The sequence below is a fragment of the Cololabis saira genome, chromosome 15 (assembly GCF_033807715.1).
Source record: "Cololabis saira isolate AMF1-May2022 chromosome 15, fColSai1.1, whole genome shotgun sequence".
In the NCBI taxonomy this organism is placed as follows: Eukaryota; Metazoa; Chordata; class Actinopteri; order Beloniformes; family Belonidae; genus Cololabis; species Cololabis saira.
Window position 1 is genome coordinate 25,911,300 of NC_084601.1, and position 27,974 is coordinate 25,939,273.

Below are 27,974 nucleotides of genomic sequence, written 5' to 3' on the forward strand. Positions count from 1 at the left end.
TGAGAGGCTGTTTGCTTGGACAACATACCCCCAGGACGTCCATCGACAATGGGCAACCCTCTTGCTGAGAGCCAGCTCCTCCATGGGAGTTAACGGGGGAGGTGCTGGTCCACACATGTCATAAAAGCCTCTGCTTATATCTGCTATGTTTAAATCTGTGATGTCGCAATGACTGATCTATGGAGCCCCCCTGGTGACATTTGAAAAAAATAAAATAATGCGTGGCCACGCATTAATAACTCGTGGCCACGAGATAATTAATGTGTGGCCACGAGTTATTAATGCGTGGCCACGCATCTTTTTTTTTTTTTTCAAATGTCACATGTTATTACTACACTCGCCATGACAATACTCTTGCTCTTTAATATAAATAGACTATAATTACCATTATTAATGATGAATAACCATCCCACCAAGGAAGTTGCATCCACGAAGTCCAGACAGTAGGTTATAATGCCATCCACGAGTAAAATAATGCGTGGCCACGCATTGATTATCTCGTGGCCACGAGATACTAACTCGTGGCCACGCATTATTTTATTTTTTTCAAATGTCACCAGAGGGGCTCCGTACTGATCTATTATTTGAATAAAAAGAGAAAAGAAAATTGAAAATATATTCTCAAAAAATGTTTAATTTTCATTTATTACTACATCCTCTGGGATTGCAATAAAAACAACAGACCTTCTGCTGTGAGTGCTTGTGCATAGAATAAATTAAGACTCCACAATGACTACGTTTCCATGCAGTCAATAACCCTTTTCTAACCAGAATATTAGCAATAACGCGGTTGTGCACGGCCATGTAAACACCAAAAACCCCTTTGAATAACCAGAATTTGCTCATATTCCGTTTTTTAAAAACCCGAATATGACCCCTGGGTTACTCCTTTTCTAACCCAAATATTTGGTCATGTATAGCCTAACGGGATATCCCCATCAAAACGAACAGGAATTTGTTTTCTGCGCATGTTCTTTTTCGCAAGGAATCTTGGTCTTTTTAGTCCAGGAAAGACTTATAAACATGGTGAAACACAAGACCAGGAGGAGACTAATCACTTCATAAATGTAATGAAAGATATGAACATTTTGGCATTTGTAGACGGTAGAAAGTACAGGGATAGCCAGATTTACAAAAAGGTTAGCGAAAAGTTGCGCGATGCAGGATTTGTACGCCAGACCAGATCAATCACCGCTGGAAGACGCTGAAAAAGACGTAGTACAGGGCCGAGAAACAAAACGACTTCGACTGGGCTGTTCATTATCCACCGTGCTACTGTTACTGTGGTTGTTTTAGATTTGGATACAGAAAGAAGAAGCGGAAATGAGGGGAATTGCGTCATGACGTTCTCCGTGCGTCGCTGGTTTGATCCAGATATCCCAAATGATTAATTACCATGTATACAGGGATAGCCCTGTTTGCTCACACATGGAAACAGATTATTCCCAATGTTTCAGTAACCGGAATATTGACCTTAACCCGAATTTTGACTGCATATAAACGTAGTCATCGTCTTCACATTGCACTGTATTGCACTGCGGTGAAATGGAGTGACGGAGAAGTCTGAAGGGTTCACGACGGCGTCACGGCAACGCCGTTGGTTTAAGGCAGAACCATAAATCAGGCTTTATTCATCCAATCCCACTGAATTTCAGTCTATATGTCCTGCTTTTTCCTTTTTACACTAACCCCCACACACACACACACCAATGAATGCAGTATGTTGTCCAAAGACACTTAAATCCATGGACAGTATGATCAAACTAACAGCTTTTCTTTTTTTTATATATATATTATTATCCCGATTTTCTTCCCCATTTTATCACCCAGAGCTCCTACCTAAGTGACTGTCATTGCTCCCTCTACCAACCCCGGGAGGGCCCTACACAAGGAGCAGTGAGCAGATCCTCCCCACCCCATCTGGCGCCCCGGCTGGCCAGAGGGGGCCTGTATAGCCCAGGACTGTTGCATGTTTTTGTGAGGGTAGCTCACATTAGCTACCCAAGGGAACACAGGGAGAACATTAGGGATCGGAATCGAGAACCGGTTCTTGTTGAAAACCGGTTCCCATTGTTTCAATTCCTTGGAATCGTTTGCCTTTTTTGCAAACGATTCCCTTATCGATTCCAGTAAGGAATTATGTCGTCACCACGCATTTGCACCCAGTAGGATAACATGGCGACAAAGCGTCATAAACGCTCAAAAGGTTGGTTACATTTTACCAAAAAGGATGACAACAGGGCAACAATACTTGCAATGTGGACAGTTCAACAAAGGGAGGAAACTGTTAGGGTTCTTTTCTAGGACATCTTTTCACCTGGTGGACAACTGCTCTGTTACCTGAAGCTACAGTTTTATTCCGTTCCAGACAGGATTCAGGAGATCTTTAATGCCAATGAAATCAGAGTATGACAGGTGAATGTTACTCACTCACTCATCTTCTCCCGCTTTATCCGTTCCCGGGTCGCGGGGGCAGCAGCCTCAGCAGGGATGCCCAGACTTCCCTCACCCCAGACACTTCCTCCAGCTCTTCCGGGGGGAGTCCGAGGCGTTCCCAGGCCAGCCGAGAGACATAGTTTCTCCAGCGTGTCCTGGGTCTTCCCCGGGGTCTCCTCCCGGTGGGACATGCCTGGAACACCTCCCTAGGGAGGCGTCCAGGAGGCATCCGGTACAGATGCCCAAGCCACCTCAGCTGACTCCTCTCAATGTGAAGGAGCAGCGGCTCAACTCCGAGCTCCTCCCGGGTGACCGAACTCCTCACCCTATCTCTAAGGGAGCGTCCAGCCACCCTGCGGAGGAAACTCATCTCGGCCGCTTGTATCCGCGATCTTGTCCTTTCGGTCACTACCCAAAGTTCATGACCATAGGTGAGGGTAGGGGCGTAGATTGACCGGTAAATCGAGAGCTTCGCCTTTCGACTCAGCTCCCTCTTCACCACGACGGTCCAGCACATCGACCGCATTACTGCGGACGCTGCACCGATCCGTCTGTCAATCTCACGCTCCATTGTTCCCTCACTCGTGAACAAGATCCCGAGATACTTGAAGTCCTCCACCTGAGGCAGGACTTCTCCACCCACCCGGAGAAGGCATGCCACCCTTTTCCGATGGAGAACCATGACCTCGGTCTTGGAGGTGCTGATTCTCATCCCTGCCGCATCGCACTCGGCCGCAAACCGCCCCAGCACATGCTGGAGGTCCCGGTCTGATCAAGCCAACAGGACAACATCATCTGCAAAAAGCAGAGATGAAATCCCGAGGTCCCCAAACCGGATCTCCTCCGGCCCCTGGCTGCGCCTAGAAATCCTGTCCATAAAAATTATGAACAGGACCGGTGACAAAGGGCAGCCCTGCCAACGAGTCCAACATGCACTGGGAACAAGTCTGACTTACTGCCGGCAATGCGAACCAGACTCCTGCTTCGATCATACAGAGACCGGACAGCCCTTAGTAGAGGGCCCCGGACTCCATACTCACTCAGCACCCCCCACAGAATGGCACGAGGGACACGGTCAAATGCCTTCTCCAGATCCACAAAGCACATGTAGACTGGTTGGGCAAATTCCCATGAACCCTCGAGCACCCTGCGGAGGGTATAGAGCTGGTCCAGTGTTCCACGACCGGGACGAAAACCGCATTGTTCCTCCTGAATCCGAGGTTCGACTATCTGCCGTAATCTCCTCTCCAGTACCCTGGCGTAGACTTTCCCGGGGAGGCTGAGAAGTGTGATCCCCCTATAGTTGGAACACACTCTCCGGTCCCCCTTTTTAAACAGTTTTATTCCGTTCCAAACAGGATTCAGGAGATCTTTAATGCCATTTGAAATCAGAGTATGACAGGTGAATGTAATTTTGTAAAATTAAGACAGATCGCATCTGTTCCCGATATTAGAACATGTAGATCGGATATGGTTCAATCATTAGTAAAGAAAAGTCTGATGTATACATTTAAAAAATACCGATACAGTGAAATGATAAACAACCATATGTATGCTTTCCAGCGGCAGGAAATAAAATTTTAAATTGTCTAGTAATGCTCAAAGGAAGAAGAAAAATAAGACTGCAGTATTGAGCATCAACCATCAACTGAGTTATTTGTAGGGGTGTAACGATACACTAATCTCACGATACGGTACGATACACGATATTGAGGTCACGATAACGATACGATACGATATTATAGCAGTATTTTTTAACAACCTTGAATGAGGAACAAATGACTGGAAAAAATTGTCTTTTATTTGAAAGACACATAATACAAAACAATGCTGTGTGTTTGCCCTATTGTTACAGTTTGTAATGCTTTATAACTGTTTAAGTTTTAAAGAGAAAGCCAGGCCAACCATTTTCCACAAACTGAACTAAAAATAAATGTCAGGTTTGCATTATGCATCTTCAGTTTCTTACAATAAAAATATTTTGCCACAAACTGAATAGTTTCTCTCATGTATGATTTGACTTTTTTCTTTTCCAGAAATTTAACAACTAAAATTGAATAAATAAATACAAGTAAATAAATACATACAATTTTACATCATAAAAAGATTTATTCCTGCTCACCTTATAAGTGTAAGAGGAGATTTATTTTTGTTAAGAAGGTTATTTTGGTAATTCAGGGTTCATTATTTTATAAATATATTCTTTATATTCTGTAAATCAGGGACTATAATGACACTAGTCAGTATATCAGTTGTTAGTATGTTTTAGATTGGGCGGAGTGATACAGCACTAGGTGTTAGTTGATGTTCTGAAATCCTACGCTGTTGAGCGGACATTGAAGTACACGCAAACTCACGCAGAAGTTGTCCCCGTGTTTATCCTACTCACGACCCCAAAAAGGTTTAATTTAATAAGGTAAGGCTTAACTCTACACCAGACTTAAATAAGTAAAGGTTCAGAGCTCAAAACAGGACCGCAAAACGGGACTACTTTCTCCTGAGCGGAGGAAGATTTTGGTCCGCGCGGTTGCGGCTGCGGCCGCGGCCGCGGTCGGATGCGCGTTTCTAGTCAACACAATAGATTAATATTAATAACATAATATCGCGATACAGGTTCTCACCTCCACGACACGTATCGTGACGTTTTTGTATCGCGAAATTTCGTGGCACGATATATTGTTACACCCCTAGTTATTTGTGCTCTGTGATCGGGTAAACTGTGATGCTCAGTGAGCGGTGGCCTCTGTCATCTTGGTCTGTATTTTTCAGATAGTATGTGTTAAACAAAGGCCTTGTTGCTTTCTCAGCACAAATGTAACAAAATGATGACGGTTGTTCAGCTCACATATTAGTGGATTCAGTTTTATGGCGGATCGTTGTATGTGTACTCTATAAAACAATGTTCTCTCTGCCTAAGGTACAAGTAGGCTACAACCTCCTAAGCAACTTGGTCCTAAAGTGTGATTCTTTTATTTCTTCACAAGGTCTGTGGTACTAACAGAATATCACATACACACTAAGTAAAAGAAGTTGTTTGTTTGATTGTGATAAAGACGACTAACACAGCACACAGCAGTGTGAATTAGCGGTCACCATGTGGTGCAGCACACTTTAACATACATCTGTAAGAAAAATAGTTTTTGCTGCCGATATGCGTTTGGAGCATTTGTAACGGCTGGGTGGCCCCACATGGAAGAGAGGGACGGCATTCCAGCACCGGTGCCTATTTGAAACTCATGGCTGCTTCTGAGAGGGAGTGCGGCCACCTGCAGACAGACAGAATGAGTAAATGTAAATGCATTACACGCTGAGTGTGTGCGTGTGAGGATGGCCATTAGGTATCTGTATAGCTATATCAGGTGCAGAGGAGCTTTTTTACTATTTTCTGCGTGATTAAACTTTGAGTCTACTTCTGTGCCTGTTAACATGCACAAAAATATCCATTAGAAACATAAAGGCCTGTGACAGACAAGCATGCGCAACAACTCTGGCTCTGGGACAGGCAGAGAAAAATGATTTGGCTGTGGTGGCTCTTGAACCTTTGGCCTTTGGCTGAACCTGACAGTGGGGTTGAACAGGAAAGCACACACTCCCTGCTGAAGGATGCAAGCTGAACGAGTGGATGACAAGAGAAAATGGCTACCATGAAAATTTCGTTCGTGAGACTGGGACAGCTGACACCAACTATGTCCAGTGATGCACTGCTGACACTAGCTTTTCTTATGGACTGCATATTGAGGATGCAAATTCAAGACTTTATAACACTGAAATAACATGCATTAAAAAAAACCCACTGGGGTTGGGGCTCGAAGGCAAGCGCCCAGTGGCCAGTTCTTTGCCCATGGGACCCGGTCAGGCTCGGCCCGAAACGGCGACGTGGGCCCGCATTCCTGTAGGCTCACCACCCACAGGAAGGACCATGACAGGCTAGTGCAATGTGGTCTGGGTAGAAGTCGTGGCAGGGTGCCTTGACGACCCAATCCCTGGACCAAAACCCTTGCAGTAGGGACATGGAATGTCACTTCGCTGGGGGGGGAAGGAGCCTGTGTTGAACATGGAAAGACTTGATTTAAATTTTGAGGCCTAACTCTGGGGCTAGCGTTGATTTCTTACAGGCTTGGCATTTTTACGGGTTTTGGTTATAAGGAATAGCACCGCATTGGGCATAGATCCCAAAACGCAGGAGGGACCGTTGTCGATTTAAGGCAGTCCGGGCTCAGCTATAAAGAGCAGACTCCCCACTCTTTTTCAGCGTTTTCTCTTTCCTCCTCTCTTGCTCCCAGGATCTCTTCTACCTTGGACGTGTCCACGGTCCCGCAGAGTTCTCTGTGAGCTATGAAGAAGCTCCACACCTCCTATTTTAGCAAGAAGAGCTACTAGCTATGGGCCGGCATTCTCCATTATCATGCCTGAAGAAGCATCTGGTTGCCTTGACACAGCAACCATAGTCTGCAGCGCTGCAACGAGTGACCGGGTCACTGTAACCTGCGAACGTTCCGAGTACCAGATGAGCCGAAAGAGGGACCCTTGCATGCCTCGACGTGAACGCCTTTGGACCGACCTGGAGCTGAAGGTGGCCCAGCTGCTGTGCCCATGCTGCATCCCCTCATCCACACAGAGACGAGGAGAGCAGGAGAGAGAGAGAGATTTTTGTGTCTGGGCAGAGAAACATAGTTAACACATTTAACTAGCTTAGTTTTGCGTTGTGGGCCGCACTGCTGATCCCATCCCAACTGGGTTTATTAGCTTAAGTGTGTTTGTGTATTTCATCGTTCGTCTATTGCTGCATCCATTTTGCTGGATCTTGATGAAATGTTCTTCCACAACAGTAAACAAAGACCTTCCTCATTTCCCAGTTGAATGACCAGAGCGCACATGTGAAGTTAGTTTCACATTGGTGCGTCCCTCTGTGGGAAACATCAGAAGATCTTGATCTTGGAAGAGACAGGATTCATCCAACCTGGGATGGTGCAGCTCTTATTTCTAGAAGTCTGGCCAATATTATTAGACACTAACCCTGAAAATCCAGGCCAGGATGTGGAGCTGCAGTCTTAGACACTTCTCTGCTGCTTCTCGAAGAATAACGCCTGCCAATAACACTGTAGGAATGCATTATGTAATTGGCGACTCTAACAAGGTGCCTGGCAAAATAGAATTGGTTGCAGTTCCACGCCTTCCAAAAATTTACCAGGTGCGGTGTGATAGAGGCGTTCTCAAAATAACCTTGTAAAAATTAAAACCAATACATATTTGGTACCAATTACAGACAGAAAAATTAGATGCGGACTACTAAATATACGTTTGTTAAGCTCCAAGTCTCTATTAGTAAACAATCTAATTACAGAGACCAGGAGTGATATTTTCTGTTTAACAGAAACCTGGCTACAGGAGGAAGAGTATGTTGGTTTGAATGAATCGACTAAGCCTCACACTTAGTCTGAAACTCCCAAGCTGGTAGCCAGTTTTGTTAGTGGTAATGTACTGGCCCCCTGCTGGTGCTTATCTAGAGTTTCTGCTCATCTTACGATAGTGGAAAATAGTGAAGTAGTCGAGGCCAGTGACCTGGGTTCTACCTCTGCAGATGTTGATTTCCTTGCTAGTAACACTGCTGATTTGCTGCACTCAGCTTTAGATGCAGTTGCTCCTTTGAGAAGGAGGGTTTCCAACCATATCAACGTATCCCTAAACTTAGGATGTGTACCACAGGTTTTCAAAGTTGCAGTAATTAAACCTTAACTTAAAAAACCTTTTCTTGACCCAGACATCTTAGCTAATTATAGACCAATTTCCAACCTTCCTTTTGTATCTAAAATTCTGGAAAAAGTAGTTGCAAGTCAGTTATGTGACCATTTGTATCGAAATTATCTGTTTAAAGTTTTTCAGTCAGGGTTCAGAATGCATCATAGCACAGAGACAGCACTGGTTCGAGTCATGAATGACCTTCTTATGGCCTCAGATAAGGGATTAGTGTCCATACTGGTTCTACTGGACCTCAGTGCTGCTTTTGACACTGTAGATAGGCAATCTACTGCACAGGTTAGATCATGTTGTTGGGATTAAAGGGACAGCTCTACGTTGGTTTAGATCATATCTGACAGATTTCAGTTTGTTCATGTACATGAGGTTTCTTCAGAACAGTCGAGGGTCTGCTATGGTGTTCCGCAGGTTTCAGTGCTAGGGCCAATCTTGTTCAGTTTATACATGCAGCCATTGGGAAGTATAATCCAGGATCACGGCATACATTTTCATTGCAATGCTGATGATACGCAGCTCTATTTGTCTATGAAGCCAGATGAAACAGAACCGTTAGCTAAACAGGATTGTCTTAGGGACATCAAAGGACTGGATTTCCGGACATTTTTTGCTTCTAAATTCAGGTTATTGTTTTTGATCCAAAGCCTTTTAGGAAGGGATTAGATGGTGTTGCGATGGCTTACAGTGCAACTGTGAGAAGCCTTGGTGTTGTTTTCGATCAGGATTTGCCGTTTAAACCAAATATTAATCAGGTTTGTAAAATAGCATTTTTCCAACTCCTTAATAACACAAAGATTAGGAAAATCCTCTCGCAGAGTGATGTGGAAAAACTAGTTCATGCGTTTGTAATTTCTAGACTAGATTACTGTAATGTGTTATTAGCGGGATGTCCAAGTAATTTGCTGAATAGGCTCCAGCTGATCCAAAATGCAGCAGTGCGAGTGCTGACAGGAAACACCAAGAGAGACCACGTTTCTCCAGTGTTAGCTTCGCTCCATTGGCTCCCCGTAAAATTCAGAATCCAATTCAAAATTTTATTACTAAGCCCAAAACGGCTTAGCTCCGCAATATTTGCAAGACCTGATAGTACCGTATGTTCCTAACAAAGCTCTCTGTTTTCAGAGTGCAGGTTTACTCGTAGTTCCTAGAGTATCCAAATGTAGATTTAGAGGGCGGGCGTTCCACTATCAGGCATCATTACTATGGAACCAACTTCCAATCTGGATTAAGGAGGCTGACACCACCTCCACCTTTAAAACCAAACTTAAAACCTTTCTGTTTCGCAAAGGCAATGGTTAGTGTTTAGTAAACCTCTAGTTAGTGTTCAGTAAACCTCTAGTTACTGTTTAGTAACCCTCTAGTTAGTGTTAGTAAACCTCTAGTTAGTGTTAGTAAACCTTTAGTTAGTGTAAACTCACAAACATAGCTTTGTTGTAGATATGCTGCTATAGGCCTATGTTGTCTAGAGACAACTTTTGTTGTATTAGACGCTATATAAATAAAATTGAATTGAATTGAAAAAAAAATGTTGCAGGGGGGCACCGACATGATCCACTGGGCGGTGCCCCTCACCCTTCTTCACTTCTCCTCTTCCATTTTTTATTAATTATAAGTATCTCATAGACTTGATAGGGCTCTAACTAGGGACTCCATTGTTCTACTGGGGGACTTCAACGCTCACGTGGCAATAACAGTGATACCTGGAGGGGCGTGATTGGGAGGAATGGCCTCCCCGAACCTAACCCAAGTGTTCCTCTGTTTTTAGACTTCTGTGCCAGTCATAGTTTGTCCATAACAAACACCATGTTCAAGCATAAGGGTGTCCAATCAGTGCACGTGGCACCAGGACACCCTAAGCTGAAGGTCAATGATCGACTTTGTTGTCGTTTCATCTGATCTTCGACCGTATGTCTTGAACACGGGTAAAGAGAGGGGCTGAGTTGTCAACTGATCACCACCTGGTGGTGAGTCAGATACGCTGGTGGAAGAGGAAGTTGGACAGACTGGTCAGACCCAAACTTATTGTGAGGGTCTGTTGGGAACATCTGGCTGAGCCCTCTGTCAGGAAAGTTTTCAACTCTCATCTCCGAGAGAACTTCTCACAAATTCCGAGGGAGGCTGAGGACATTGAATCAGAGTGGACCATATTCTCTGCCTCCATTGTCGACGTGGCAGCTCCAAGTTGTGGATGCAAAGTCTCTAGTGCCTGTCGTGGCAGCAACCCCAGAACCCAGTGGTGGACACCGGAAGTAAGGGATGTTGTTAGGCTGAAGAAGGAGTCCTACCAGGCCATGTTAGCCTGTGACACTCCTGACCCAGTAGATAGGTACTGGCAGGCCAAGCAAGCCACGGCTTGGGCAGTCCTGGAGGTAAAAACTCAGGTCTGGGAGGAGTTCGGTGAGGCCATGGAGGAAGACTTTCCTCCCTGGTCAGCTCCGAAGAAATTCTGGCAAACCGTTCAGCATGTCAGAAAGGGGAAGCAGTACTCTGCCAACACCGTTTATGGTGCAGGTGGGGAACTGTTGACCTCGACTGGGGATATCATTGGACGGTGGAAGGAATACTTCGAGGATCTCCTCAATCCGACTGAAATGCCTTCCATTGAGGAAGCAGAGACTGTGGACTCTCGGACGTACTCGTCCATCACCCAAGTCGAGGTTACTGAGGTAGTAAGTAAGCTCCTAAGTGGCAGGGCACCGGGGCTGGATGAGATCCGCCCCTAAGTACCTCAAGTCTCTGGATGTCATAGGGCTGTCTTGTTGACACGCCTCTGTGACATTGCATGGAAGAAGGGGACAGGGCCTGGAGTGGGAAACCGGGGTGGTGGTCCCTCTTTTTAAAAAGGGGGACCGGAGAGTGTGTTCCAACTACAGGGGGATCACACTTCTTAGCCCCCCTGGGAAAGTCTACGTCAGGGTACTGGAGAGGAGAACGCGGCTGTTTGAAGCAGTGGTTTGAAGCCGAGTGCAACGTGGCGGGGGAGGAGAATCGGCACCTCCAAAACCGAGGCCATGGTTCTCCACCGGGAAAGAGTGGCGTGCCTTTTCCAGGTGGTCGGAAAGGTCCTGCCTCAAGTGGAGGAGTTCAAATATCTCGGGGTCTTGTTCACGAGTGAGGGAAAGATGGAGCGTGAGATTAACAGACGTATTGATGCAGCGTTCACAGCTATGCGGTCGGTGTACCGGACCGTCGTGGTGAAGAAGCTGAGTCGAAAGGCGAAGCTCTCGATTACCTAGTCAATCTACGCTCCCACCCTCACCTATGGTCATGAACTTTGGGTGATTACCGATAGGAAAAGATCGCAGATACAAGCGGCCGAGATGAGTTTCCTCCGCAAGGTGGCTGGACGCTCACTTAGAGATAGGGTGAGAAGCTCAGTCACTTGGGAGGAGCTCGGAGTTGAGCCGCTGCTCCTTCACATTGAGAGGAGTCAGCTGAGGTGGCTTGGGCATCTGTATCGGATGCCTCCTTGGCGCCTCCGTAGGGAGGTGTTCCAGCCATGTCCCACCGGGAGGAGACCCCGGGGAAGACCCAGGACACGCTGGAGAGACTATGTCTCTCGGTTGGCCTGGGAACGACTTGGACTCCCTTTGGAAGAGCTGTAGGAAGTGTCTGGATTGAGGGAAGTCGGGCATCTCTGCTAAGACTGCTGCGCCCAAGACCCGGTAACGGATAAGCGGAAGAAATTGGATGGATGGATAAAAAAAAACGAATCAGTTTAACCAACATGGTTATAGAACCGGGCAGCTTAGAGGTTAGTGCTTATGCCTCACCCGAAGAAAGTTCCTGGTTTGACTCCTGGGCTCAGCATGAGACTCTGTGTCTGCATGTTCTCCTGTGGCTTATGTGGGTTTTCTCTGGGAACTCTCCCAGAACCACCCCCCCCATCTTGTTCTTAATTAGGAAAAGGATTGATTTTCCCTCCTGTTTTGTCAGAAATGCTCGTTAGTATCACATTGTACGCCATAGTGCATCCACTGACGTCATTTTTCAGTGTTCAGGGTTAGCTATGGAAAACGGTACTGTGAGCTGAACCTTAATAGAAAAGAAAAGGGGGCTATACCTAACCAGTGTATACAAGTTAATAATGGAGGTAAACCAAAACAAAAGAAAAAGAAAAAAAACAAACAAATCAAGCTCAAGAAGGAAAAACATAGGTAAAATGTTCCGTTTTCTTTCCCCTGCATGCTGCTGATCAGTTTGCAGCATCAAAGCAGACTCTGCCACCAACTCTTGTTTTAAAAAAAATCTTTTCACCAAAATGACATGCTGCCAATGGTAATGGGTAAAAAGCAGATAGCTGATTATCAGACCAAAACAGTTTTAAATACAATGTCAGTAAAGTTAATCAAATCAACTGACATTTTATCATTCGTTTTCAAATATATTTTTCATTTATTTACACTGTTAGTTTGCATGCACTTTTAATACATTTTCAATATTTTTTGTGGCTTTCACGCTCAATCACTTCAGAATGAGAACGGGTTGGAAAACACATTATTGGCTTAATTTATTAATCTAAGAAAAAATAATTATATCTGTAATTTCAATGTACAGCCTTTTTCTGATTTATAAATGTTGTAACTTATGTTACAGTGTCGTTTGATCATTTCCCGTTCTCCATTTTGATTCATGGTAAATATAACGTAGCACTCAGGAGAGTCTCCTAAAAACACTCGGACCACAATGTTCCTGTGAACCTGAACAAGCAGAGTGATATGGCACAATTACTTAAGGGCAATATAGAAATAAACTACAGCATATACTATTCACTATGTCCTCTAACACCTTTATACGTAGTTCTCTCAGTCAGAGAGCAGTGACATGTAAAAGTCTACCCACATGGCCTACACAACCAACAGATGGCAAAGAACCTGAAGCAAAGTCTGTTGCTGCACACAGGCAATTTAACACAATGATGCAGTTTTTGAAATGAGGACAGATATGCTTTTCTGCAGCTGATAATGACAGGAAGAGTGTGCATCGAAATCTGATTCTTAATTCTATCAAAATAGAAACCACACAGTAGAATTAAACCTAACAAATTACAAAAGCCTACCTGAGACAGAATGAAGGAGAGAGAGAAAAGAAGAGAGAGGCATTTGTAGAATTTCCAAATGCAGACAGTATTTGAGTGTTTGCTTTGTGTTTAAGAGGAAGACGTGGGGATCTGGGTGAGGAGAGGTGGACATAGTCCGCAAGGATTAGTGGGATATTACTCAGTCTGCGGATCAAGTCCGTCTTTCTCCTCCCACTCTCAGCTGATGCTCCTTCCAGTCTAAAAAGTATTTCTCGTCCGGATTTCTACGAAAGGAGTGCTGAGCCCATAGGTCACATACAGCAGATCCAGTCAGAGGAGACTCAAAGTTCACCCAGAGTACACTGAATGAGAAGCAGCTTTGCACTGTGCTCAATGTGGTTCACAGGGACGGATATTTAGAAGAGCTTTAAGCGCTTACAGAAAAGAAAAAAACAATGAGAAGCAGTCATCTGACTTCATGGTTGGAGGGGAAATGGACAGGAGAGTGGAGTGGGGAGAGGAAGATCTCATTGGGGATTTCACGTCTGGCTGGCGGTTGATAGGAAAAACAACACTGTAGTACTGAAAAGTGTCCAGAATTTAGTTCAAAAGGAAAAGAAAACAGGCACTCACGTGACCAAACACAACCATGTGTTGACTCCCTTTTTACCCTGCAGTTACACAGCAGCGACTGCAGCGACAAGGTCAAGCTACATGTCATGGGGAAGCTTGTGGACTCCATGGGGCGATTAACTGACCAGGAAGGCATAAAAGCTTCATAAAAGCAGATGACAGGGGACCTGAGAGCTCGCAGAAGAGTCAACAGGAAAGGCTGTTGAAACATGAGAGGATTCTTTTAAATTCAAAGGAATTCACAGCCGTAAAAGTGGAGCATAATGCAAACCGATGTCTGGTAGACAACAGTCTAACAAAGAAAAGTCGCAGGACTGCTATAAACATCCAATCTAAAGTTAGTTCCGTTTCGTTTGTAACAATACCAAAATAAGAAGTTTATTTAAACTTACTGGTTTTACAAATTTCTCTTTCATTTAAGATGGACAGACAAAGAAATAGAGTTAGACCCAAGCTCTACCATGACTCTTTGGAGGGACTTAAGTCATGACGACAATTCATTTCACTATGAGGATTAAAAAAAAAATAAAAAGTTTGAAATTCAATGTTTTGGACTTTTAATTTTAATTAAAAAAATAAATCAAAATTTCTGTGTGGACATTATTGAGAATAAGAAGTGGGAAAAAAACGGTTCATCTAATCTTAGAGAGACCAAAATCTAGGAGAAAATGTTGATTAAATGATTGTCTCTATTGTTGCAGGAAAATATTTTCAATAAAAATGTATATCAATTAGCATAAGGGTTCATATTTGAGGCAGTTTTAAAGATGTGAGAATTTTTTCAAAAATCTAAATTAAATAAATACAAATATTTCAATAAGATTGGAAACAATTTCTAAAGAAACGTGTATTCAATTAGTTTTGTCAGCAAGGTTATGTTTACTTTGCTGGCCCACTGTTGAAAACGTCTATAAAAAATAATGTTCCAAATCAGAGTATGAAGAAGAGTGTGGGGAGAGGACTACAATGCAGAATGTGGAATGTATTACAAATACATTAACAAGGCTGGTAAAACATGTATTTAATTATCATGCTGTGAGATTAATTCTAAAAAAAAAATTATCCAACAGTGCAACAATTTACAAAAATCCCAAATTTTTGAGTCATTTTTAAGTAGTCTATATGTGTGTGTGTGTGTGTGTGTGTGTGTGTGTGTGTGTGTGTGTGTGTGTGTGTGTGTGTGTGTGTGTGTGTGTACATGTATGTGGACTGCATATACAAAACAGTTAGCTTTTCATCTAGGATTAAAATAAAATAAAATAAATGAGTAAATAAATAGCTAAAAAACCGAATAATAAACAAATGAAAATTGCAAAGGTGTATGTAGCAGCCTGTTGGTATTTGCTGTTTAATTTATGCCTAACAATTCTGCAGGAGTGCAGCTTCCCTGTAACCCTGATTAGGATAGTTTTAAGGTCATTAAAACTTTGATTAAACATGCCCCACATCAGACAGCTCTCATTTCATTTCTCCATTGTACATGGCTTTTTATTTCCCCCCATCCACTTTTCATTTCACACGCCCACTAAATTAGCTCTGCGCAAACTGTGCTAATGACCTCTCATGTCCACACTAGAGGCGTTGAAGCTTTGAAGACAAAAAAGACCCAATTATCTCATAACACACATCATCTGTACAATGCATTCCCTGCTGTAACATCACAGCCTGTGTTTTAAAATGCCTTTCTGCTGTTTTTTTTTTCCTGATAGCTTTGCACTTATGCATTTTGATCCAATGAAATTTTGAAATTCTCTCTATACATGCCGTGGGTATCATATACAACCTGCAAAAACCCATTGGATATGCGATAAGGAGGTTCTTGATAATTCTTAATTAACATCTAAACTGGGAGAAGGAAGTGTTTTAATGATAGGCTTGATTCCAGTGCAGCTAATTAACACCCAAGAGGTTTCCATGATCTGAAATAAATAAAATGAATAAACCAACATTTCAGTGACACTAAGAGGGTTTTTTTTTTTTGTTTGTTTCAATCAAAGTTTTATTTGAACATAAATTCAATGCAAGAAGAAATGGCAAGAGCATTCTTTCTAATAGCTCAGCCGGCCAAGGACGATTATGAGCTTGTGACAATACACAAAGAAAAGAGTCTACATTTGTCTTCCACTTAGCGCTTTATGAGTCTAGTTTTTAAAGGACAGCGTTGAGTACATTGTTAAAGAGTAATGTCTCTTCACCAGGATGGAAAAGAATCTCTGCGAACAGCATCTACAGTATCATCTTACAAAAACAAAACATTTTTTTTTTCACATCTTATCTATGAATGGGAGTCGTCGCCGCTGTGTATTCCAGTTCTGAGCCAAATAGGCATAAGCTGCTGTTCCCGAAACCTCCTCCTATTTGGTATTGTCCTCTCTTCAAGTGAACACCCTTTGTCCATTTTAAGCCCATTCAAGGATTTACTGAGCCCCGAACTAATGTTGAGTCTGCAAATCAAGATGTTTTGAACAACTTCAGCAGTACGAAAGATGTTTGCAACTCATTTCAGTGTTCAGACTTTAGAAATGGGGTTGCTGAAAGATCAGACTTCGCAGAAATGATTGTATTTATGTCAAAGATAGTTAAAAAGGAATTGCCCTGAATGAAAAGTATTTAATTTCACAAAATTTCACTAACTGTCCTGCACTTTAAAATAAATGATGAACTACGAGCTTATTGTTGGGACTTCACAGGATTAGTGACCAGATTAGTAAAAGACACAAAATAACTTGTATATATTGAACATGTACACAACCTATACCTAATGAAGTGGTGAGAGTGTGCGTATGTACGTGCCTGTGTATTTGGCTAACCTGAACTAATGATTGTATAATTTATCTGTCTAGCTTACACAAATCCTACCTGCTTTTTTTGCACTGTTTTTCTTTCTTTCCCATACTGCACTACTTTTATTTTCATTCCAATGTATATACTGTTTATATTTCGTAATTATATATTTTTTACCCCTCCCCTGTACATGTGTGTTGTGTGTATTGCTGCTGCACAAAGTGAGTTTCCCCATTGAGGAAGGATAATCTAATCTAATCTAATTTATGGACTTTGCCTTGACACATTTGCATTTTCCCTATTTTTATTTCTTTTTTATAAATACACACACACACACACACACACACACACACACACACACACACACACACACACACACACACACACACACACACAAATGTACTTATTTGTCTGAATATATTCATAGGGACACATTCATTATCCCATTATTCTGACCTTTACCAACACATCTCAGCACCTAATCTGAACCCTTGCCATAACCCGAACTCGGACCTGAAGATGCTTTCCAGCTACATGACATACTGACTTTCAGCATCGGGAGATTGTGTGTATTTCCCGTATATAACAATTTGTAAGTGAAATACATTCAATCGATTACAGTTTTTTTCGATTGCTTACACACTAAAATTAAAAGTAGTACACTATTAGCAAAACCTTACACTCAAGAAGCAAAACATCAGCCCATATTTGCACAACTATAAGCACATTGTCAACCTCACACTTGTTGCAAAACTCTACACACAGTGATTTTCAAAACACTAAACACACTAAATGTACATTAGACACAAAAATCTATCATAAAGTCACTTCTTTGCAATACCAAAGCACTGACTGTCAAATTAGCACACCGTCCAACCAGTTGGTTCAACACAGTCATCAGGTGTGCAAACACTTGTTTGCTTAAATGTAGACACACCAATCAGGTGTATCTACACTATAGAAAGCAGCAGGTGAGCTCATTGGTCTCCAAGCACAAGAGTCAGAGAAAGACTACAGTTTTTCTCGATTGCTTTGACACATTTTGCACATCATGGGTCAACTTTATCTAATGCTCACACCTTCTTTGCACAGCAAGAGTCCTCTCTGGCGAATCGGTTAACTATTTCTCATTGCTTTCACACAATTTTCTTTGACTTACTGTAATACACTTTTCAAAACAGTTAACACACTTCTCACAAAGAGACACAAAACATAACTGATTTACCATGGCAACACATTGCAGACACTTTGTAGCAGCCAATTGGAACTGCTCTCTCAATTCTAAAAATTATCAGCACCTGTGTGAACTCTCTTTGCAAAACAAAGCAAGTAGTCCTCAACCTATCAAAGAGGTCAATAGCTTGAAGTTGACACCAAGCATGGATGGAGGAGGACGTGGACGAGGACATGTGGCCTGATCGTCAGGCCCGTGTCGACAATGCGTAATTTTCCTGTATTTTTATTTTTTTCATATTTACAGGGTTTCATTTGATTGTGTTTCATTTACAGTACTTTCTTTGAGAATTGACCTTTGTTGTACTGCATATTGAACCCTGTCATTTTGATTGCTTACAGTATGTGCATGTGACAAATACTGCAATAAATATTTTTCTGTCAGAATCTTGACATTTTGTACACAGTAGAACAAATGTAAATCAATGGTGTTGACAGGAACTTCAGCAATACAAAAACAGATCTACAATATTTTACTGTATACACATTTTCTGATTTTACTGTAAATACTCTGTGACAGTATATTTCTAAGTTATATAACTAAGTTAGAGTGCTCAATACAAAACCCAAATTGTAGTATGTTGTCAGTTGTAAAATAGTCAATACTATGAGTGTGTTGAACAAAAGTTGATATTGATAGCTGTAGTTTCAATTTTGTTATCCATCGTTACAGTAAATAAAGGAGAAAACACACATGTTCAATTGAGAAACAATTCTAGGTTTTGATGGAAAAGTTTGGTTTTGATGGATGTGTGACAAGTTTTGAGAAAGTGGTGTCATTCTGCAAACATCATAAAGTGTTTTGGTTATTTCAGCTTCTGTTAAGGGCTTTGTGTGAGCTGTTTTGAAAAAGTAAACTGTGAATGGAAAAATGGGCCAAAACGATCAAGAAAAACTGTATATTTGTACTTTGTTGATAGTAGCCTACTCTAATCATAGGGACGTAGAAGTGCTAAAAGTGTTTTAGGTTTATCACAGCAGAGTGTAACTCGTGCAAACAGAGTATAGTAATGTGAAACGTGTTTGTTTCATATGGTAACAAAGTGTGGTTTTTAAAAAGAAGTGTATAGTTTTTACAAGCGTGTTTAATTTTGCAAAGGATCTGTAGTGTTTTGATAATTTGGTGTGTTGTTGTGCTAATTGTGTGTAGTGTTTTGAAACCACGGGCCCTGTTTTGAAAATCATGCTTAGGCAATCAAGAAAAACTGTAATAATGAAGAGATGAAGAATTTACTTAAGAACAAGGGCAAAACCAAACATTTAGATAACACTTGTTAAGATGTAATCAAACAAGATAAAACATTCATGTAAAAATAGGAAACAGATATTAGATGGTGTTGCGATGGCTTCCAGTGCAACTGTGAGAAATCTTGGTGTTATTTTCGATCAGGATTTGTCGTTTAAACCATATGTCAATCAGGTTTGTAAAATAGCCTTTTTTCATCTCCGTAATATTGCAAAGATTAGGAAAATCCTCTCACAGAGTGATGCAGAAAAACTAGTTCATGCGTTTGTATCTTCTAGACTAGATTACTGTAATGTGTTGTTAGCAGGATGTCCAAGTAATTTGCTGAATAGGCTCCAGCTGATCCAAAATGCAGCAGCACGAGTACTGACAGGAATTAGCAGGAGAGACCACGTCTCTCCAGTATTAGCGTCGCTCCATTGGTTGCCCGTAAAATTCAGAATCCAATTTAAAATTGTATTACTTGCGTATAAAGCCCAAAACGGCTTAGCTCCGCATTATTTGCAAGACCTGATAGTGCCTTATGTTCCTGTCAGAGCTCTCCGTTCTCAGAGTGCAGGTTTACTTGTAGTTCCTAGAGTATCTAAATGTAGATTTGGAGGGCGGGCGTTCTGCTATCAGGCGCCACTACTATGGAACCAACTTCCAATCTGGGTTAAGGGGGCTGACACCACCTCCACCTTTAAAACTAAACTTAAAACATTTCTGTTTAGTAAAGCCTATAGTTAGTGTTTAGTAAACCTCTAGCTGGTGTTGGTAAATCTCTAGGTAGTGTAAACTTTAGTGTGTCAGAGTCGCTCCTGTGGTTTCTTGTGCTGGCCCCCCCCTTCTCCTCCCTTTTCTCTCTTTTGTCCATGTTGCAGCATCCTTTGCCGGACACCGGAACCTGCAGGTGGTCGTGGGTGGCTTGTAGCTTGCATTACGGAGCACAAGTCTTTCCCCGACCCTGCACCCCAACCTGGGACTTGCTGATTGGGCCGGAGCTTCGGGAGCTGCGTGCTGGCCTGCGGTCCCCACCCCTGGTCATCCCGTTGCTGCCCCCCCCTTCTCCTCCCTTTTCTCTCTTTTGTCCTGCAGGTGGCCATGGGTGGCTTGTAGCTTGCATTACGGAGCACAAGTCTTTTCCTGACCCTGCACCCCAACCTGGGACTTGCTGATTGGGCCGGAGCTTCGGGAGCTGTGTGCTGGCCTGCGGTCCCCACCCCCGGTCATCCCGTTGCTGCTTCCACCTGCCTGCTGTGCTGTTGCCGTCCCTGACCCACCAGTCTGGCCCTCGGCAGGAGGGTCCCCCCTGATGAGCCTGGTCCTGCTCAAGGTTTCTTCCCTCCTAAAGGGGAGTTTTTCCTTGCCACTGTTTGGCTTAAGGTTTTTCTCCCACTAGGGGAGTTTTTACCTGCCATTGTTTATGTAATAACTGCTCGGGGGTCATGTTCTGGGTATGGGTCTCTGTAAAGCGTCTAGAGACAACTCTGTTGTATTAGACGCTATATAAATAAAATTGAATTGAATTGAATTGAATATGAAGATAGACTTTTCACTCTAGTTAGTAATTATAATAACGTTCACTAATAATTACCTTTCTGCAGCAGTAGGGGTTAATCTAAAGTACCCATATTCTGCTTTTCTGTTTGTGATTTAGGTAGAATAACAAGAAAAGAAAGTGTATGTCTTGTAGAACAGGAGAAAACTGCATTTAATTGAATTATGCAGCCTGTCTATATCTGGTCTTAAAAACCTTAATGTGATGATGAATTATCATCAGCATAAATAGGCATGTATGTTGTAGTACAGTATATATACAAGATTCTTTGTTTTCAGAGTGCTGAGAATGTATCTCTTGATTGTCTGTTCTTTCTGGAATCTCGAGATATAGTTATATTGTTGAAAATGAACATAATATTGCCACTATAACCCAAACCAGAAAAACAGTGACGATGTAAAATGATTCTTAACAGTCTGACACATTAACTTAAGTAATTATTTGTAGAGTCCTAGAGTTGTAGTCCTCCCAGTTCCATCTATCTTTCTGCACAGTAATACTGATGCGTAAAAGTCCGCGGTGCACTTTGTCTGAATGAGTGTCAGAGAGCGCACGTCGCGGATCTTCGGGCTGCTCATTCTGTCATGTGCAGCCGGTGGAGGAAGTTGGGAAACAGACCTGCATAACTCCTGGGGGTTTCTCCATTCACAACGCTGCCACCTGAACTGAAGTGACGTTTAACTCGGAGCTACTGTCATACCGCTATGGACTTATGGAGGTGCGCGCCGTCTTTTCCTTCCAGCGTTTTTTTCAACGCTTTTTCAAACACCTTTTATTATTATTATTTTATTTTATTTTACTTATTTTTTTCTACATATTATCACGTCGGGGAGCTCACAGAAGAGTCAACAATAAAAAGCTGTTGAAACACAAGAGGATTCTTTTAAATTCAAAGGAATTCACATGCTGTAAAAGTGGAGCATACTGCAAAAACTGATGTTTGGTAGACAACAGTCTAACAAATAAAAGTCGCAGGACTGCTATAAAAATCCAATCTAAAGTTAGTTCTGTTTCGTTTGTAACAAGACCAAAATAATACGTTTATTTAAACTCACTGGTTTTACAATTTCCCTTTCGTTTGGGATGGACAGACAAAGAAATAGAGTTTAACCCAACCCCTACCATGACTTTTTGAAGGGACTTAAGTCATGACTACGATTAATTTCACTATGAGGATTAAAAAAAAAAGAAAAATCATAATCATAAGAAAACATTCCCATTAATTTTGCTTGTTCATCGCATTTATGGAAATTATATGAAGTGCATAGCTTTTTATGCGTATTCATATTCTTCTTATTCTTCCTTATGCATCAAATTAATGGACATCCTAGGTCACCGTTGCACAGACCCATTAATCCGGCACTTCACCATGTCAGTCAACATGTTGTTGTATATTTTCTCTTTTAATGTTATTTGTTCCTTTGTATTGCACCGATCACCATTAAAAAATCCTTGTGTGTGTTAAACGACTTGGGAATAAACGTATTTCTGATTCTGATTCTGTTTCTCCTTTTAAAAAGTCTTGAAGAAAGATATTTAGAATGAGCAAAAGTTGACTTTTCAGCATGTGTCCACACTTGACTAGCCTGTGACTCGCCCCTTTAGAGTAACTCGTTATGAGAATGTTGATGTCAGACTGCCCATATTCATCCCCACAGCTCAGAGTCAAACAAGCAAATCACAACAAAATAACTAGGGAAGAGAAGTTTGACCTACAGTGCGCGTTCCGCCGGTGCTGCCACTCTCTGTGCGTCAGTCCACTGATGCAGGCTTTCAGAGCTTTCTCCTGCAGCATGCACGAAGACGAGCTGGATGTGTAGAAGTCCAGCATCTGCCCGGGACTGACGGCCAGCACGTCCATGCAGTCAAACATGACGGCCGCGGCTGCGTTTTACTCCTGCGCCTTCTGGATGAAAATCGCCGCCACGGGCGCAAACAGCTCCATCAAACTCCTCTTCTTTCCCCCTCCTCCTCCTCTTCTTCCCCTTGGTACGGATACAGATTTCGCTCCTCTTCTTCTCGATCGTCCCGCTCCGGAATCATGAATTATTTCGGACCAAACAGACTTTAGTAAATTCTCATGTGCTCTTTCTCCTCAGCGCACTGCGTTTTAACCGGCCTCTTCCATGATATTCCGATGTGTCGCTATGTCCCGATTGTCGATAACAGTGAAATCCTGCTGGAACTGCGGTTTCTTTTTTATTTAATTATTTATTTATTTCTATAATATAGAAAATATATATAATGTGCGTGTGCTTGAAAGCACACGTCCCCCCTAAAGCGATGGCGGTTGTCTTATCCGTACTCTCGTGCAGCTCGTTTCCAACTATTTTTTTCCGCGGAGAATGAAAGATTGAATTGCCTAATATATGCGAGTGAACTTTGTATGAACCCATCAGCGGCTGGTGACCTTCAAACGACCCAGCAGGCTGACATCACCGCAGCTCCGCAGCGCAGAGCAAGGCGGAGGGAAGAAGCGCAGGTGGAATTAAACTTTAAAATGTGTGTGGCAGGTAAAAACCTTACAATATAATTATATATATATATATATATATATATATATATATATATATATATATATATATATATATATATATATATAAAACAAGGCTTCCATAGTAATAATAATAATAATAATAATAATAAAATAATATTATTAATAATCATAATAATAATAAATTACGCTGTCTATATGAACACTATAAACACTATTGGGTGAATGGGTAGATTTGTTTATATTTATGTACAGAAATGGGCAGCTATGTAAGTGTATGTATGCATGTGTATATATATACTGTATGTATGTAGGTATGTATGGGTGTATGTGTATGTATATGTGTATGTGTGTGAATACGTGTGTAAGTAGATATATAAAGATATAGAGCAGATGGAGTTAATAGAGAGATAGTATGGTGTAAATAAGTATATTTATATAAATATTTATATGGAAATATATAGAAATACTCAACTATGTGTATGTATGTATGTATGTATAGGTATGTGTGTGAGTACAGTGTGTGAGTATATTTATAGTATAGTTATTATAAATACGTATTAATAAATGATTAGTGAATGGGGGTAGGATTAAATAAGTTTACACTTCTTCCTACTCCGTTTGCACATGTAAATTGAGATATTAAGTGTTAAAGTATGAATTTCTTAGTTTTTTTGTTTTTTTTGTTTGCTTTGTTTTGTTTTCTTATCTTCTCTTTAATTGTTGTATTTTACATGTACAAAATTAAAAAAGAAAATAAAAATCTGTCTGTGTTGCTTTTACACGCAGGAAAATGCCCAATTCCTCGTAGGTGAGATTTATGGGTTCATGGACACTTTTTTTTGTCTTATTTGCCTCATCTCATTTGCAATAAAAAATTGCAGGAATGATTGTTAAGTAAGAAGTTATTGTATTAGTGGGTGTGATCAAAGAAAGAATCATATTTTTTGGTTTAAAAAAAAAAAGCTCTATCTTTTCCATTAATAATAGATTAAGAGACAAACTAACAAAAAACTTAATGCAATGATTTTCTATCCCTCATGAACTATTTTATTTATAATGAAACATAACATTAAATGGGAAAGTGAAAATGTATTTCTTTTTAAATGCGATGGCAGCGAAACAGGTCAAAAAAGGTTAGGAAGGGCTGGGGGAACATCTCGCGACTAATAAGAACTGACATAGAACTCTTAGTTTTCCAGTTTACGCATGATATATCTTATATTTCGCACCTTTGATAATATAGCTGTGTCCCTCCTATCTCTGTTCGTTCTTCATTCTTTTTCCTAACTCCCTTTTCCAGCTCTACCTATTGGCCTTCAGCAGGAGGGTCCCCCCTTATGATCCAGGTCCTGATCAAGGTTTTTGTAAGGTTTTTACCTGCCATTGTTTATGTAATAATTGTTCGGGGTTCATGTTCTGGTCCCTGGAAAGATGCTAGAGACAACTTGTATTGTTATAGACACTATATGAATAAAACCGAATTGAATTAATTTGGTTGACTGGCAACAGCTTAGTGATATGATTGGATATAAAAATAGCATATTAGACTGGTAAAGTCAATTAGTGGTAAAGATGGGTAGAGGTTCTTCGATTCCAAAATTTGTATTAGAATTGTGTAAGATTTTCACAATAAAATCCAGAGCCGAAAAGTCAATGCCCGATGATGACAATCTTTGTGCTTTAAATTTGCACTTCATCAAAAGTAGGCATCATTGCATAATTAACTGGTGCATGTTTTTTTCTTGTTTATTTGGGACCCTGTTAAGAAATTAAAATAAATACAACATGTGTGAGAACATGACCAGAGATGCTGCAATTTCTCCTTTCACCAGCTGAAAACATTTGGTGAATCATGAAATGAAAAAAGAAAGAAATAACAAGGAAGACCCAGGACTGTTAATCAGCTTAAATTTTCTATGGAATCCAAGAGATCCAAGAGACTGCCTTGATTCTCCACTTCAGAGCAATACCAGATCCGAGCGAGCACAGGGTGAAAGTGCAGAGGGAAAACCTCCAGCAGAATGAGGTTCAGGAAGGGTGGCCATCTACCTCGACTGGGACGGTGTCTGAGATGACAGGAGAGTAGTCCAGGGGCCTATTTCAGAAAACAGATTTTTGCACTAACTCAGAGTGTATTAAACCTGAAAAGAGGGAAAATCAAGGTTATAGTTTGGTAGCGTGGTAACTTAAAGCCATAAGTAAGGGTTAATTAGGGCCCGAGCACTGACAGTGCGAAGGCCCTATTGTATCTGTAGGAATTTTTCTCGTTCTCGTTATCCTCGTTTTCGTTTTTCTTCCGACGAAATTAGGGCCTTTTTGCCCCCCTAAATGTGCCCCAAAAGTCATCAAATTTTGCACGCAAGCCAGGCCTGGCAAAAAATTTGAAATTTAATGGTTTGCATTAATGGGCGTGGCCTAATGGCTCAACGGCGCCCCCTAGAAAACTTCGTGCCTCAAGCCCCACGATACGGTTTGACGTACATGCACAAAAATCGGTACACACCTGTATCATGTCGCAACTTAAAGAAAAGTCTCTTGGCGCCATGGCCGAAACCAAACAGGAAGTTGGCCATTTTGAATTAATCGTGTAATTTTGGTGCAATTTATGCCATTTCTTCGACCGTTAATGCAGCCTGAACCGTTACGTGCACCCAGGTGTGTTATACATCAAAATGTGCGTCTCAATCCTGCGATGATGGTCATTACTTTTCTCAGTCAAAAGCGTTACAGTGGCGACGATAGACGCTAAAAAAACGCGCCCCCCTTCATCTGATTGGTCCATATCTGATAGTTCCTACTTTCTGCCATAACTTTTGAATGGTTTGACATAAAGAGTCGTGGGTGGTGTCATCGGAATCGGTTTTGAGTCCTTGACTATAATTGGTGCAAATTAGCCCCGCCCCTTCTTGGGGTACCCCACCCTAGGTTTTCTAGGGGGCGCTGTTGAGCCATTAGGCCACGCGCATTAATTCAAACCATTAAATATCATTTTTTTTGCCAGGCCAAAATTTGGTGACTTTTGGGGCACGTTTAGGGGGGCAAAAAGATCCTCATTTCATCTGAAAAAAAAAAATAAAAAAAAAAATGAGGATGAAAAATTCCTACAGATACAATAGGGCCTTTGCACTGTCAGTGCTCGGGCCCTAATAATCGATTTTATTTATAGAGCGCTTTTAAAAGATCTCAAAGATGCTTTTAGACCGGAGTCCCACATCACTTTTAAAATCATTTTGTGGATTCTTTGAGGATCAGCTTTTAACGGTCATGAATTGCTCTCTTCAGACGGGTGTCTTTCCTGCTGCCTTCAAAACAGCAGTTGTGAGGCCCTGTCTGAAGAAGAATAATCTAGATTCCAATCTTCTTAATAACTACCGACCTGTATCCCATTTACCATTTTTAAGTAACATTTTAGAAAAATTGTTTTTTATCCAACTCACTGAATTTTTAGTAATAATGTTTTAGAGAAATATCAGTCTGGTTTTAGGAAGAACCACAGCACCAAGACGGCCTTGTTAAAGATTGTTAATGACATCATGTGTAACATGGACTCACAGTCCTGGTGCTACTGGACAGTAGATCACCTCACTTTGTTAAATAGACTCAGAAACCTGGCGGCTCTCTCTGGTACTGTTTTGAACTGGTTCAGCTCCTACCTCAAAGACCAACAATTTTTTGTAAGTATGGATGCATGCTCCTCTAGAACCTACAAAATCAAGTGTGGGGTACCCCCAAGGTTCGATTTTGGGCCCAATACTTTTTAATTTATATATGCTTCCACTTGGGGACGTCATCAGGAGGCACGGCATCAATTTTCATAGTTATGCTTACGATACACAGCTGTATATCGCCGCGTCTCCTGAAGACACAAAACCAATTGATACCCTTCTTAACTGTATTTTAGATATAAAGTCATGGATGGCAGAGAACTTTTTACAGCTCAACCAGGACAAAACAGACGTTTTGTAGTATTTCAAAAGCCTAAAGTAATACCCTGGCTTGCCAGCAGTATTGTAATCTCAGAAGGTGACTCATTTGGTCATTATTTAAAAACAATAACAAACAAACAAACAAACAAATAAACAAATAAAAAGCTTCATTTTATTATATGCAAGGCCTTCAATGTGCTGTCTTAAACTATGCCTGGCATAGCCTGTGTTCATGACATTTTTTCCCTATTATTTTCTATTATATAAATATAAAAATATACTATACTTTTTTCTTTTTTATAAATATACTACACCCATATCCACACCTACAGTTGCATTATCCAGCGTCAATGTAATGATGATGTAATGAATTTAGCAGCTTGTTACCTGACTCAAGGCAAAAAAGGACCCCTTTATTAAAATATTTGTACTTTTGCTGTTACTACAAACACACACACACACATATATATACATATATATATATATATATATATATATATATATATATATATATATATATATACTATTATTATTCATATTAATATCAGCCATGGATTCAAAACAGCCAAGACTTTAATAACCAAATTGACAAGGCACTAAATCACTTTAAAATTCAAAATTATGTAAATAAATCAAATTATGAGTTTCTGTCATTTAGTCTACTCCTAGGTTAACAGTTCAATTCCTTGCACAATACTAGTGGGAGGATTTCAGGTGACCCTTACATGGCTTCTGCCATCCACCACTGTAATGCCAGATCCCAGTCACAGCCAGGAGGAATGTTAGAAACCAAAGGCTATATCAATATATACCAATTTGTTCATTGTTGAAATATAAATTTAAAAATATACATTTTTATTTTATTTTATTTGAATTATAGCCTATACACATAATGACCATTGTTG

At 41.2% G+C, this 27,974-nt stretch overlaps 1 protein-coding gene across 1 annotated transcript in view; it reads right to left on the reverse strand.

Moving 5' to 3' along the window:
- The window catches only part of LOC133461250 (retinoic acid receptor beta-like), a 104,429-nt gene extending 81,910 nt beyond the window's left edge, over positions 1 to 22,519 (reverse strand). The window contains exon 1 of the mRNA XM_061742097.1: positions 22,363 to 22,519. Within this exon, the coding sequence (XP_061598081.1) occupies positions 22,363 to 22,519 (157 nt within the window). The remainder of the gene's footprint in view (positions 1 to 22,362) is intronic.
- Between the last annotated feature and the right edge of the window lie 5,455 nt (positions 22,520 to 27,974).